At 43.3% G+C, this 13755-nt stretch overlaps 1 protein-coding gene across 11 annotated transcripts in view; it reads right to left on the bottom strand.

Annotated features, from left to right (window-relative positions):
- DOCK9 (dedicator of cytokinesis 9) overlaps positions 1–13755 on the bottom strand; it is a 284352-nt gene that overhangs the window by 206893 nt on the left and 63704 nt on the right. For 3 of the 11 annotated variants that reach the window (XM_044927110.2, XM_044927111.2, XM_044927114.2), the window contains exon 1: positions 5132–5553. The exons of 4 other annotated variants lie outside the window; for them this stretch is intronic. In XM_044927110.2, coding sequence (XP_044783045.2) covers positions 5132–5293 — 162 coding nt within the window. In that variant the 5' untranslated portion in view covers positions 5294–5553. Of the gene's footprint in view, positions 1–5131; positions 5599–13755 lie in introns of those variants that run through there. 4 more of the 11 variants (XM_044927116.2, XM_044927117.2, XM_044927108.2 and 1 more) reach the window with 3 other exon arrangements.

Genomic DNA, 13755 nt, shown 5'->3' with positions numbered 1-13755 from the left:
ACAAATCTTTCAATAGGAGGACCATGAAATACTTCAAAGCTTTAAGGAGGCAAGAAAAAAAGATCAACTGTCCATTTACAATGGGTAAGATTATCGCTCTGTTATCCCAACATGTCATGAAAGAAACTGAGGATGAGTTTGTCTTCTCCCCTTGCAACTTGCAGTAATGTGCTGTCTGTGAAGGGCTGACAGAATCCTAGCTGCTATCAAGGTTAGAACTGAGTGGCTTCTCCCACGTCAGTTACATTACGCAAAACGAGAACATGCTACAGATAATCCCACAGTTCCTCAATTCTTCCATGACAGACACATCAAGAAGGGAAGCAGCTACCACCGGCAGCGAGGAAAACAGATCAGGTCCTGGTCAACAGGACTGGGTCCATCACAAACCTTCACAGACGAGGAAAAACTGGGATTTACAAGAGTTTTGTCTCAGCTCGAGCTGCCCCTCCTCATGGAAGGTGCCTGGGCAATGGGTGGGGCCTCCTCCCGCAGCGGAGACTGGAGAGCTTCCTCCTTATTTCTGTACACCTAGCACCCAGCACAAAGAAGCACTCAAGGGTGTTCCTTTTTCACTCTAATTAATTTACTTCTTTCTTTATTTGGCTGTGCCAGGTCTTAGCTGCGGGATGACGAGATCTAGTTCCCAGGCCCCCTGAACTGGAGCACAGGGTCCCAGCCAAAAGATCAGCAGGGAAGTCCCCTCAAGGGTGTTTCCTGAATGACCTGGACAGTCCATTACTTAGAAAAGAGAAAACGTTAGGAAAATTCTGTAGTCACGAATGAAATCTACCCTAACTCAATCCTGCCCCTCCACCATAGTTTAGAATTACTGGTCAAAATCAATCTGAACCTCAAGGGATACACTTGAAGGGTCAGTCCACAACTTCCAGAGAAGCCCTTTTCCCCAGGTACTACCCACCACGGAGCTGATTCATGTCTTTTGGACATAAAAGGAAAAAAGAGCTTCCTGCACAAGATCGGACAGCTGCAGCCCTACAAAGTTAATGTTCACACTCAAGACATCAGATTTTTAGTCAACTTTACTAATCTTAAAAAAATCACAGAGGTAATTTTTAGGTAACAGATAAAGATGTAACGTGCACTGTAAGTGTTAACTGAATGATATAAAAATGTCTTAATTCTGATTTAGCCTTTGGCACAACAACAACAAAAAAGCAGTCAACTTATGTTAAAATAAAAAGTAAAAAAAAAAAAAAAAAAAAGCAAGCTAAACAAAACAAGATTTTTATGGAATTAAATTAACATTAAAAAAAAAAAAAAAAAGACATCTGTATCTCCTCACATCTAGAAAAGCACTAAAATCCTTCATGGTGATGACTGTTCCTCATGACTAGCCAAAGCTTCATGAGACTGGTCAAAACCTTCTGGAAAAATGTATGCCTGACTGCATGTACTCCCTCCCCCTTCAAAATCACATATATACTGATCTCCCTACCCTGCCTCTTTTCACAGAGAGATCTGAGGTGCTGTCTCCCAGGCTGCAGTTCTCATTTTGCCCCAAATGAAACTTAACCCACATAAAAAAAGACATCTGATTTTGCTTCAGAGCCAACCTGAAGGTTTGTTCTTCACCAAAGTTCTCTACTAGCTTATTAATTCATGCTCTGCTTTGTTTCAATGGGATTTAAAGTGATTTACATAAGCAAGAAGAAGATTAAAAGTATTTTGATAAGCCGATGAGAAAAAGCAGGCAGTGATAAAATAGTAGTACAGGAAAAAAAAGGAGCAAAGTTTAAAGGAAATATAAAACAAATCATTTTGAAAGAGCCCATATATCTGTTAGAATCAGGTCATGTGTGTGAAACTAAGCTTTCTTTTAACAGTGGACTGAAGAGGTGGCTGAGGTCAGTTACGTGAATCATAATGTATATAAAATAAATACAATTCGATTAGCACTTATGCTACACAAAGTAGCTCCTCAGGAAAAGCGCCATCATTCAGAGCATGAAGAGAAGAAATTCCTTCCAGGGCTCTTCATAAAAGAAACACTAAAAAATACAAGTAATTATAATTGCTAACAATTAGCACTAACTTACACAAAGACACTGTCCTAAGGACTTTAGATACAGTCACTCATTTAACAACCTTATGAGGTAAGTACTGTTATTATCTGCATCTAATGGATAAGGAAACTGAGGAACAGAGAGGTTAGGTAAATTGCCCAGAGTCACACAGCCAGCAAGTTGTGGATTTGGGACTCTCAGTCACTACACTATGGTGACTCTTCGCCATTCCGAAAGCAAATGAGCAGCGCCCTCCACACCCTCGTGGTAGACATCACCTAAGTAAGGATGTTTTTCATGCCCTTCACTGTGGGCAAGAGAAAAACAAAAAGCTTAGTTCAGAAGCAGCAATTCCTCTGAGGCCAGAATGAGCCAGTCCACCCCAGTGAATTCTGACAGACAGGCAGATAACTGGGGTATTTTAGAGTCTCTAGAAGAGTAGTGGCCTCATGAACGTTATTTTTGCTCCATACGGTTTATTATGTACTGAGTGGCCAGGGAGGGGGTTATACTCTGAGGAGCGGTGAGGGACAGCTCTGGCGTGCTGACAGTTCATGTGCAGCCACAAGCCAGTCACTACGTCAGCTGAAAGAAGGACAGACACTCTCCCAACCAAGGCTGAGGAGCCTGACAAAGACCTACAAAGGATCAGTCTACTTTGTATGGAGCAGGCCCAAGGGAGGGCCATGGGGCAATTCTCCCTTAATCAACAGCTTGGCTGGATCAAACCAAAGGATGAGAAGGTCCTCAGAAGCCCACGCCATGGAACAGGTCTCAGCAGAGCCAGTCTGGATAATACCCAAAGACAGCATCCTCAACTGTTGCTGAAGGATCATAGCAAACCCCTGGAATGGCCAGCTTAGGACCATGCAACTTCTTAGGGTAACTCCAAGACAAAAATGTTTTGGGGAAAAAAAAAAGCCTGGTTTCAGAAGATCTTCTCAACAGCTTCTCCAAGTTCGAGTTCAGGACCATAAAACCATTTCCTCGGAATTCACTCATTAGCTGAGCATTTACTAGGAGTCAGGGATTGTTCTGGCTGTTGAAGGCAGAAGCAGTCAGTAAAACAGACAAAAACCCCTGCCATCATAAATCTTATTCCTGTGTAAGTACCGTAAGTAACACTTACCAATAATTACTATTACTATACTTACGGTATTAGTCTCACCTAACTGTGTCAGGGGTATGGCGGGGACTCAGAGAAGAGTGCACAGGTGGTGTGGCACAATTACACCAGGGGTCAAAGAAGCCTCGCTGCCACGGGGAACTCTGGGCAAAGCCTACCGGGAGGCCAGGGTGGACCAGGTAAACGCCCGGGTCGAGATCCCAGGAGTGAGGAGAAAGGTGAAGAGAGGAAGCAGGGCCTGGGGGGCAGGCTGGGGATGGACCCAGAAGTCATCTGAAGGATTCTGGATCTGACTCTGAGCAGAAGGATGGTCTGCCTTCCCTTCCCCAGAGACCACTGTCAGTTACGCAGAGAAGACTCCAAGGGGTCAAGGAAAGAGAGACTGGGAGGCCAGTTTGGAGTGAGGGGGTACACCCTTCCACCCACAGCGCCTCGGCCACAGGCACATGTGGTCTCGTCAACTTTCCGGGTCTGCTAGTGCAGGCGAGGGTGGCAGCTGAGGGCATCCGACCCGAGGCACAGGACCAGGGCTTCACATCCAGTCCTAGAGTCCCAAAAAAGCCCTGGGGCAGGTTAGTATTCCCTCATGCAATAAACGATAAGGAAAAACAAGTAGGGTCTCTCGCAGGCAGGTTAACCAAGCACCAAGTCAGTGTGGGCCACAGAAGCAGGAAAGAGGCTGGTGGCGTGGGAGAGGGGCTGGCACCACGGCCAGGCAGTCCTAGGGCTGCCGGGGTGAGGGACTACCCCAATGGGACAGACACTCTAATGGGCCAGTCCTCCTCAGCTGTGATGCCAGTCATTCGCAAAAGCATATCCCAAAGTACTTAGGAGTTTAAAATATTTAATAGTTAAGACAGCACCACTTAAAACTGCATGCCCACACGTAACACTCATGCCTTCCAAAACGCATCTGAGGCTCATCCAAGGCTCTCTTTCCCTTTCCTCCCAGGGATTCTGAGAGCTAACACCATGTAAACCTCTCCCTAAGACGCATCCTCTCTTGGGGCTCCTGCAAGGCTGGGCCGACCTGGTTTGATCCTGGGAGGGGAGTGGAGCGTGGGGGGAGAGATGTGGCATGCCAGCCCTCCGGGTCTCGGATGACAGCCCACGACCAGGAAGGTTTCGGGGGTTCCGCACACCCTGCTCTGGCCATACTGGGCTCCTGCTGGCCGTCCCCCTCCACAAAAAACGCCCACATGTATTATTCCCCTCTTATTTGGACAAGAACTGCCATAAGAACAGAAAGAAAAACGGCAAGGCATTCCGAGGGAGGAAACCAACACGGAGCTTTCTCATGAGCCTGGTATTTGTGAGAAGGCCGCGGAGAGGCACACCCATCTGTGACCTGACACCTCCTCGTGCCCCGGGAAGGAGGAACCATCACAGGAATGTCAACTGAGCTTCCTTTGACTCTTAAGAGCCTTCACTCACAAAATTCTAAATGGCCAGATTTAAAATAATAAGCCTGTAAATATCTTTCTCACACCCACTACAGTTTTCTTTCATGTTTCCTTTACATTTCTGCCCCAAATCAAAGGACGAACCACAAGCCATTAGTAAGGAAAATCTAGCCAAGTGAAAGGAGAAGAGGTAAAGGGACTGAGCAACTCACCATCACAGGCAGAGGGTTCAATCCCTAAGACCCTAGATACCGGCTGTGCCGTCTGTTATTTCTGGCACTATACTGAGAACATGTAAGCGCATAAAGCTAACTCAGAAAACTGTTCTGTGACCACATGCCTTACTCCAGCTGCTCTCTCTGCATGTATTTCAGGTCTGATTAACACATGACATTCTCACACATACAAACAGGCACCTCACAATTGGAAACTGAAGGCCACTCACTACCCACTGACACATGCAAGCTATATATACATAAGCATACTGAAATAAATGAGTATATTTGCTTTACAAGTAAAGGCTAGTTTTATTCTAACCCCAACCAACTACTTGTTAATTAAGAGACAGCATTTACCAGACAGGAGGCGATCAATAGTTCTGAGTCTTCTTTTGTCCAATTGTATGCTGTGCATTCAAGGGCATTATTCTCTCCTTGATGTTTGCACATATAAGCACAGTTTCTCTCGAAAACGGTGCGGATGCCTTTAAACAGAATCACACTAGTAGCGCAGCCCATCCCCAGGCTGTGGACGCTCAGGTCTCTAGCAATCTCTACTCCATTTCCACACTATCTTCCTTGGCTCCTCAGAGCAGACTCCCACTGTACCATCTTCACGACAGGCAGTTGCCGACACCAGAACAGAAGGGAAGCTCCGAGCTGCTGTACTAGATGCTGCTCCTGCCCAGCCGCCTGACAAAAAAAAAAAAAAAATTCCGAGCTCCGAGTGTAACACAGGAGGTGTGGTGCAAAACAAGATGACACACCTCGAATGCACCAAAATCTTTAAAGTATTGTATTTTTTCCAACAGACTTCCTCACTGTTAATACCAAAGGATAAATAAGCAGAAGATGTACATGTGGTTACTGGAAAACTGCCGGCTCCGGTGATTTGCTCGGGATTGTTCTGAATCTCAGAACCTGCCCCAAAATGAAAAAGACGGAGCCAGACAGTCACCCTGCTGCAGAGGCTGCCGGAGGCACAAAGAATGTTCATCTGCTGCAAGAAACCTCGCTCCCAGAATGCTTAGCCCAGCATCTATATTAGCAAACATCTCTTTCCTTGACCTAAATATGCTGTTTGTTTAATCCCGCATCAGTGAGGAACAGAGAAGCAAAAGGGGAAAAAAAAAGTCCAAAAAACGAGAGGAATCACTAAGATGACTGCTGCTATGGAAACATGTGTAAGCCCACTTCAAACAACCTTTGGCGTGTGTGGGTAACAGCTTTGCTGACAGCAAACCACAGGGGAACATGAAATTGCTGTGTCAATCTTGCCTTCTGCCCACTCACACTCTTTGCTGGAGAGGGGGCTAGCAAGTTTGCACTGCTTAAAAGAAGAATTCCCCCCTGTCTGGTACCCAAAGATGCAAATGAGAACACGGATACAGGGTTACCTGGCGCTTCCTGAAGCAGTGCTCTGGTATGCAAGGGTAAATGCACACTTAAGGGCCACAGGCAACAAGGTTATTATGTTTGGTACATAAGTAATCCAAGTCCTTCAACTGCAGACTGAATTCAGTAACACTGTTCTACCTTGTGATATCTTTGGGACTAGCTGATAGGAAAGCTTGTCACTGATATAATACCAAGTTGACTCTTGCCATTTTTCCTTCTAGAAAATGAAAAGCAAATTATGTAAAAAGACCATCATGAACACACAAGGAAACCCCTCCCACCTACAACATGTATCTAGAAAAAAGTTACTGCTCTTTTAAAATCTATTCTGACATTCTTCCTTATTTCACAAGGCAACAGATGGTTTTCATTTTCTAGCTATAGATTTCAAAGTTAGAGTGAATTATAATTGAGTACCTACAGGTTAGTAACAGAAACCTGTGTCATGCAGGGAAGGTAAATCTTTAGAGAATAACATGCAATCACATAATTCCAACATTTGTGTTTTCTACGGCTATTGGGACCAACAGATAGCAGAAGTCTAGGATTTGTCTATCTCCTGAATTTTTATGCAAAGTGTATCAAATAGCTACAGAGATCAAAGGAGTAGATACTGGCCACATGCAAAAAACAAACAAACAAAAAAAAAAAACCAGAATAACTATATGTGGTCTAAAGCAATCAGCTTCAGAATGGTAACTCTGTTGAGAGAGCAGCAGTGAAAGGTATAAGATATCATTTGTAAAACAGACAGCTAGGGCGAAGTGGCTGTGTAGCACAGCGAGCTCAGTTCAGGGCTTTGTGAGAACCTAGAAGGCTAGGACGGCATTCAGGAGTGAACGTCGACATTCGAGGAATCAGTGAACTAAAATGGACTGGAATGGGTGAATTTAACTCAGATGACCATTTTATCTACTACTGTGGGCAGGAATCCCTCAGAAGAAATGGAGTAGCCATCATGGTCAACAAGAGAGTCCAAAATGCAGTACTTGGATGCAAACTCAAAAATGACAGAATGATCTCTGTTCGTTGCCAAGGCAAACCATTCAATATCACAGTAATCCAAGTCTATGCCCCAACCAGTAATGCTGAAGAAGCTGAAGTTGAATGGTTCTATGAAGACCTACAAGACCTTCTAGAACTAACACCCAAAAAAGATGTCCTTTTCATTATAGGCGACTGGAATGCAAAAGTAGGAAGTCAAGAAACACCTGGAGTAACAGGCAAATTTGGCCTTGGAATATGGAATGAAGCAGGGCAAAGACTAATAGAGTTTTGCCAAGAGAATGCACTGGTCATAGGAAATACCCTCTTCCAATAACACAAGAGAAGACTCTACACATGGACATCACCAGATGGTCAACACCAAAATCAGATTGATTATATTCTTTGCAGCCAAAGATGGAGAAGCTCTATACAGTCAGCAAAAACAAGACCAGGAGCTGACTGTGGCTCAGATCATGAACTTCTTATTGCCAAATTCAGACTTAAATTGAAGAAAGAAGGGAAAACCACTAGACCATTCAGGTACGACCTAAATCAAATTCCTTATGATTATACAGAAGTGAGAAATAGATTTAAGGGACTAGATCTGATAGAGTGCCTGATGAACTATGGACAGAGGTTCATGACACTGTACAGGAGACAGGGATCAAGACCATCCCCATGGAAAAGAAATGCAAAAAAGCAAAATGGCTGTCTGGGGAGGCCTTACAAATAGCTGTGAAAAGAAAAGAAGTGAAAAGCAAAGGAGAAAAGGAAAGATATATGCATCTGAATGCAGAGTTCCAAAGAATAGCAAGGAGAGATAAGAAAGCCTTCCTCAGTGATCAGTGCAAAGAAAGAGAGGAAAACAACAGAATGGGGAAGACTAGAGATCTCTTCAAGAAAATTAGAGATACCAAGCGAACATTTCATGCAAAGATGGGCTCAATAAAGGACAGAAATGGTATGGACCTAACAGAAGCAGAAGATATTAAGAACAGGTGGCAAGAATACACAGAAGAACTGTCCAAAATAGATCTTCATGACCCAGAGAATCACGATGGTGTGGTCACTCACCTAGAGCCAGACATCCTGGAATGTGAAGTCAGGTGGGCCTTAGAAAGCGTTACTACGAACAAAGCTAGTGGAGGTGATGGAATTCCAGTTGCTGCTGCTGCTATTAAGTCACTTCAGTCGTGTCCGACTCTGTGCTATTTCAAATCCTGAAAGATGATGCTGTGAAAGTGCTGCACTTAGTATGCCAGCAAATTTGGAAAACTCAGCAGTGACCAAAGGACTGGAAAAGGTCAGTTTTCATTCCAATCCCAAACAAAGGCAATGCCAAAGAATGCTCAAACTACTGCACAATTGCACTCATCTCACACGCCAATAAAGTAATGCTCAAAATTCTCCAAGCCAGGTTTCAGCAATATGTGAACCGTGAACTTCCAGATGTTCAAGCTGGTTTTAGAAAAGGCAGAGGAACCAGAGATCAAATTGCCAACATCCACTGGATCATCGAAAAAGCAAGAGAGTACCAGAAAAACATCTATTTCTACTTTATTGACTATGCCAAAGCCTTTGACTGTGTGGATCACAATAAACTATGGAAAATTCTGAAAGAGATGGGAATACCAGACCACCTGCCTGACCTAACCTGCCTCTTGAGAAACCTATATGCAGGTCAGGAAGCAACAGTTAGAACTGGACATGGAACAACAGACTGGTTCCAAATAGGAAAAGGAGTATGAAAAGGCTGTATACTGTCACCCTGCTTATTTAACTTATATGCAGAGTACATCATGAGAAACACTGGGCTGGAAGAAGCACAAGCTGGAATCAAGATTGCCGGGAGAAATATCAATAACCTCAGATATGCAGATGACACCACCCTTATGGCAGAAAGTGAAGAGGAACTAAAAAGCCTCTTGATGAAAGTGAAAGAGGAGAGTAAAAAAGTTGGCTTAAAGCTCAACATTCAGAAAACTAAGATTGTGGCATCTGGTCCCATCACCTCATGGGAAATAGATGGGGAAACAGTGGAAACAGTGTCAGACTTTATTTTTGGGGGCTCCAAAATCATGCAGATGGTGACTGTAGCCAGGAAATTAAAAGACCCTTACTCCTTGGAAGGAAAGTTATGACCAATCTAGATAGCAGAGACATTACTTTGCCAACAAAGGTCAAAAGCAGAGACATTACTTTGCCAACAAAGGTCCGTATAGTCAAGGCTATGGTTTTTCTAGTGGTCATGTATAGATATGAGAGTTGGACTGTGAAGAAAGCTGAGCACCAAAGAATTGATGCTTTTGAACTGTGGTGTTGGAGAAGACTCTTGAGAGTCCCTTGGACTGCAAGGAGATCCAAGCAGTCCATCCTAAAGGAAATCAGTCCTGGGTGTTCTTTGGAAGGACTCATGCTAAAGCTGAAACTCCAGTACTTTGGCCACCTCATGTGAAGAGCTGACTCACTGGAAAAGACCCTGATGCTGGGAGGGACTGGGGGCAGGAGGAGAAGGGGACGACAGAGGATGAGATGGCTGGATGGCATCACCGACTCAATGGACGTGAGTCTCAGTGAACTCCAGGAGTTGGTGATGGACAGGGAGGCCTGGCATGCTGCAATTCATGAGGTTGCAAAGAGTAGGACATGACTGAGTGACTGAACTGAACTGAAATGAGAGGGGTAGGATGGGGTGTTTATTGTGAACACCATTAAGTAAAGTCTTTATTTAACTTGTTACAAAAAAAAAAAAAAAATGACAATTCCTTTAAAGAAAAGTTATCACACCCACGTTCTGACATTAGAAGATCTAAGTCTTCATGTGACATCACAGTGAGAGTGATAGTCATGTCTGATTCTTTTGCGACCCCATGGACTGTAGCCCGCCAGGCTCCTCCTCTGTCCGTGGGGATTTTCCAGGCAAGAATACTGGAGTGGATTGCCATTCCCTTCTCCAGGGGATCTTCCCGACCCAGGGGTTAAACCCAGGTCTCCTGCACAGGTTGTGGATTCTTACTGTTTGAGCCACCAGGGAAGCCCTTACATCACAGTGATGGCAGATAAATAACATGGGCACTCACCTGCACAGAAATTGAATCTTGTAGACTGTAAATCAGTAAACACCTGGGTTAAAAATTGTCTTGCTGCTGCTGCTGCTAAGTCGTTTCAGTCGTGTCTGACTCTGTGCGACCCCATAGACGGCAGCCCACCAAGCTCCCCGTCCCTGGGATTCTCCAGGCAAGAACACTGGAGTGGGTTGCCATTTCCTCCTCCAATGCATGACAGTGAAAAGTGAAAGTGAAGTCACTCAGTCGTGTCCAACTCTTAGCGACCCCATGGACTGCAGCCTACCAGGCTCCTCCCTCCATGGGATTTTCCAGGCAAGAGTACTGGAGTGGGGTGCCATTGCCTTCTCCCAAAAATTGTCTTAAGATTTCATAAAATTCACCAACTAATCTAACTCCTATACTGTAAGGGAAACATTTTTTAAAAAGTAATAGTTAAATGAATTAAATAAAGATAATACCTACAAATTTAAACTTAATTTACTAGTATTACTTAGACATCTGGGGTGCAGAAGCCAGTGAATACTACTTAATATACAAAAGATGATGTTTGAACTTTACAACAGATCATAAATGATAAGCAAGTGAATATGAAGCTGCTGGTATATTCTATTTGATTTACTTAAAAAAAAAAAAACAACCCTAAAAGTTAATATTTAAAACAATGAAAGAGAATGAAACAATTTCCTAACAATCATTCAGAGGAAAAAAGAAATTTCTCCTAGAGATACATTTAATAACCATTTAAGCAACCTGTATCAATTGTAAATATCAATCATTTTCCAACCAGCAAAATTAGTGAGCAAGGAAAACAGAAAACATTTAGAGTGAAGGATACAAGGCCAAAAAGTGATTTTCATGCTAATAGAAGCATGACAAAATGAATCACTCAAAATGTGTATTTGGTTTTGCTGAGTTCTCTCATCAGAATGAACTTGGACTAGTGTAAAATGATAATTACCATGAACTGCATCAGAGGACATGAATAGATGGCTGATATCTATTGGCAATCATCTCCACTACCTAGAGAGGACATATTTCAATTTGGAGGATCACGTTTACTCTCACATCTTGAAATGTAACCCCTAATTTACACATCTCCCAAGACAGGATGTCTGCCTTTGACTCCCTTTGAGATCCAAGTCTATGTCTATCTCTCCTGCTAATAATGATACCTGGTTCTCCCATCACCTGCACACCCTCAGATCCAAGGTAATCACCTTTTAATATGACAAAGTAGGAGAGCAGCAGAATATTACTCAGCCATAAAAAGGAATGGTATCCCAGTGCATGTACAAAGGGGATGAAGCTGGAAAATGTTACACTGAGTGAAAGAAGACAGTCAAAAAGACCTCATATTATCTCATTTTTTTAAATGTCCAGAATTAGGTCAATTCATAGGGATAGAGAGTAGATTAGTAGATTTCAGGGAATGCAGGATGACTGCTGATGGGTATGGCGTTTCTTTTAGGGTTAATGAGAATGTTCAGAAATTAGTGGTTCTAGCATATACGCTATCTATACATAATACATAGTCTGTAAATATACTAAAAACCACTAGATTGAACAGTTTTTCTTTTTTATTGAGGAACAGTTGATGTATAATTTTATATAAGTTACAGGTATACAATATAGTGATTTCCAACTTTTAAAGGTTATATTCCATTTATAGCCACTAAAAAGTACTGGCTATATTCCCTGTGTTGTATAAAGAACACTTTTAAAAAGTGGATTTTGCTGTAGGTGAACACAACAAAGAGCCTGACTCCATTTTTGATGTTTTACTGCTATCGGCTTTTAAGTCTTACCTCTCCTTCCTATCCTTGTGGGCAAGTGACAGGGAGGGCCGGATGGCTCCCTCCCTTCATGCCAGTGGGGAATTCAATCCACTGTCAGGAACTCTCAGCCCAGCCCCAGCTCCCACAGGATCCCCAAGCCAGTCTCCTTTCCCTGCCCTGTCCAGCCATTTTCAGACATGCTTGGGTGTAGCCCCCCTCTCCTTACAGAACTTCATTACCTGAGTAGTAAACCTTATCAAACTCTCTTGGTGTGTGTATGTGTAAACTCTCTTGGCATGTGTGTATGTGTGTGTGTGGTATCATTACTCAACATACAAAGCAAATTTTGTGTGGGAGTCAATCCTATGTCTGTAGAGCAACTCCAATGTTAAATTATATCTCAGTAAAACCATTATTTAAGATAGAAGAGGTGAATAGGATTGTACCTAATTCTGCCAACCCCCTAAGGTCCTCAAAATTCAAATAAAATAACAGGAGAGAACTCAACCAAGAAACTGTTGTAAATACATTCATAGTTGTTGCTTTATACTTCACAAAGGATTTACAGTGCCACTCAAAACAGCCACCGTGCTTAAGGAATTCAAGGGTGTCTGAAGGTTGCTTTGGCCCCAATTCTCAGGAATGGACTTCCCTTGTGGCTCAGCTGGTAAAGAATCCACCTGCAATGCGGGAGACCAGGGTTGGGAAGATCCCCTGGAGAAGGGAAAGGCTACCCACTCCAGTATTCTGGCCTGGAGAATTCCATGGACAGTCCATGGGGTTGCAAAGAGTCGGACACGACTGAGGGACTTTCACTTTCACTTTGCTTCACTTTTTCTTGGACTACACTAACCAAGTAACAGGGAAGGTGCCTGGGGCTGTCCTCAGGGCATGCATGCCAGAGCTGGGAGAGGGGCTCCATACTGTACTAAGAGTAAGGTCAGGGAGGGCTGGGTCATCTGGCCGCCTCAGCCATTCAGCCACAGACGCCTCGGCACACAGGTGTTGCGCATTGAGTCCCCTCGCCCCCAAAGCATACCACCTGGAGCTGCTGCTCCCACTGGCAACCTCTCTCCTTGCCGAGTGTCCTTCTGTTTTAAATAACTTCTACATCTTATGTAATAATATACCACATATGATACAGTCACATTTCATAAAACCCAGATAAATGCGGCATGGGTAGAATTCGATCTTATGTGTCATTTATTCTATTTAAGTGCCCTCATGATGGCCAGTCCATACGAAGAGCTTATTTCCAACCCTAACAATCCATAAGTTAATGCAGTGAATCCTGCTGAGCAAAGAAACCTTACATAAATTGACCTGTCAACACTCTATTTTTTATTCAATTAGTATAATCAAACACTAAGTCTACTGTCTAGCAGAGGGCCTAGTATATACCACATGCCCAATAAATGCTGGTCTCTCTCTTTTACCCCACGTTAAAAATTTTCCTCCTTGATAGTAAGAAGAAAGAGCAAGATAGTTCTTCCAAAAATATAAGCACCCTTTTCACAAAATCCATGTATATGAGAATGCAATCAAGTCAAACTATAGATTACTTCTATTAATAAAAAAATAATTAAAAGAGAGAAATGTGGGTGTAGGAACAGGAAAAAGGAGTTAAGATAGTTGATGAAGGGGCAGAAGTTTCAGCAAAGATCATTAAAAAGGGCAGTGGTCTTCCAGAGACGACCAGAGCACCCCCCCCCCCAAAAAAGGGAGAGAGACTCCTCCTTTTTCTTTGGCAGGA

Source organism: Bubalus bubalis, chromosome 13 (assembly GCF_019923935.1).
Source record: "Bubalus bubalis isolate 160015118507 breed Murrah chromosome 13, NDDB_SH_1, whole genome shotgun sequence".
NCBI lineage: Eukaryota > Metazoa > Chordata > Mammalia > Artiodactyla > Bovidae > Bubalus > Bubalus bubalis.
The sequence above is the reverse complement of the archived record's forward strand: the minus strand, read 5'-3'. Positions and strand labels throughout refer to the sequence as shown.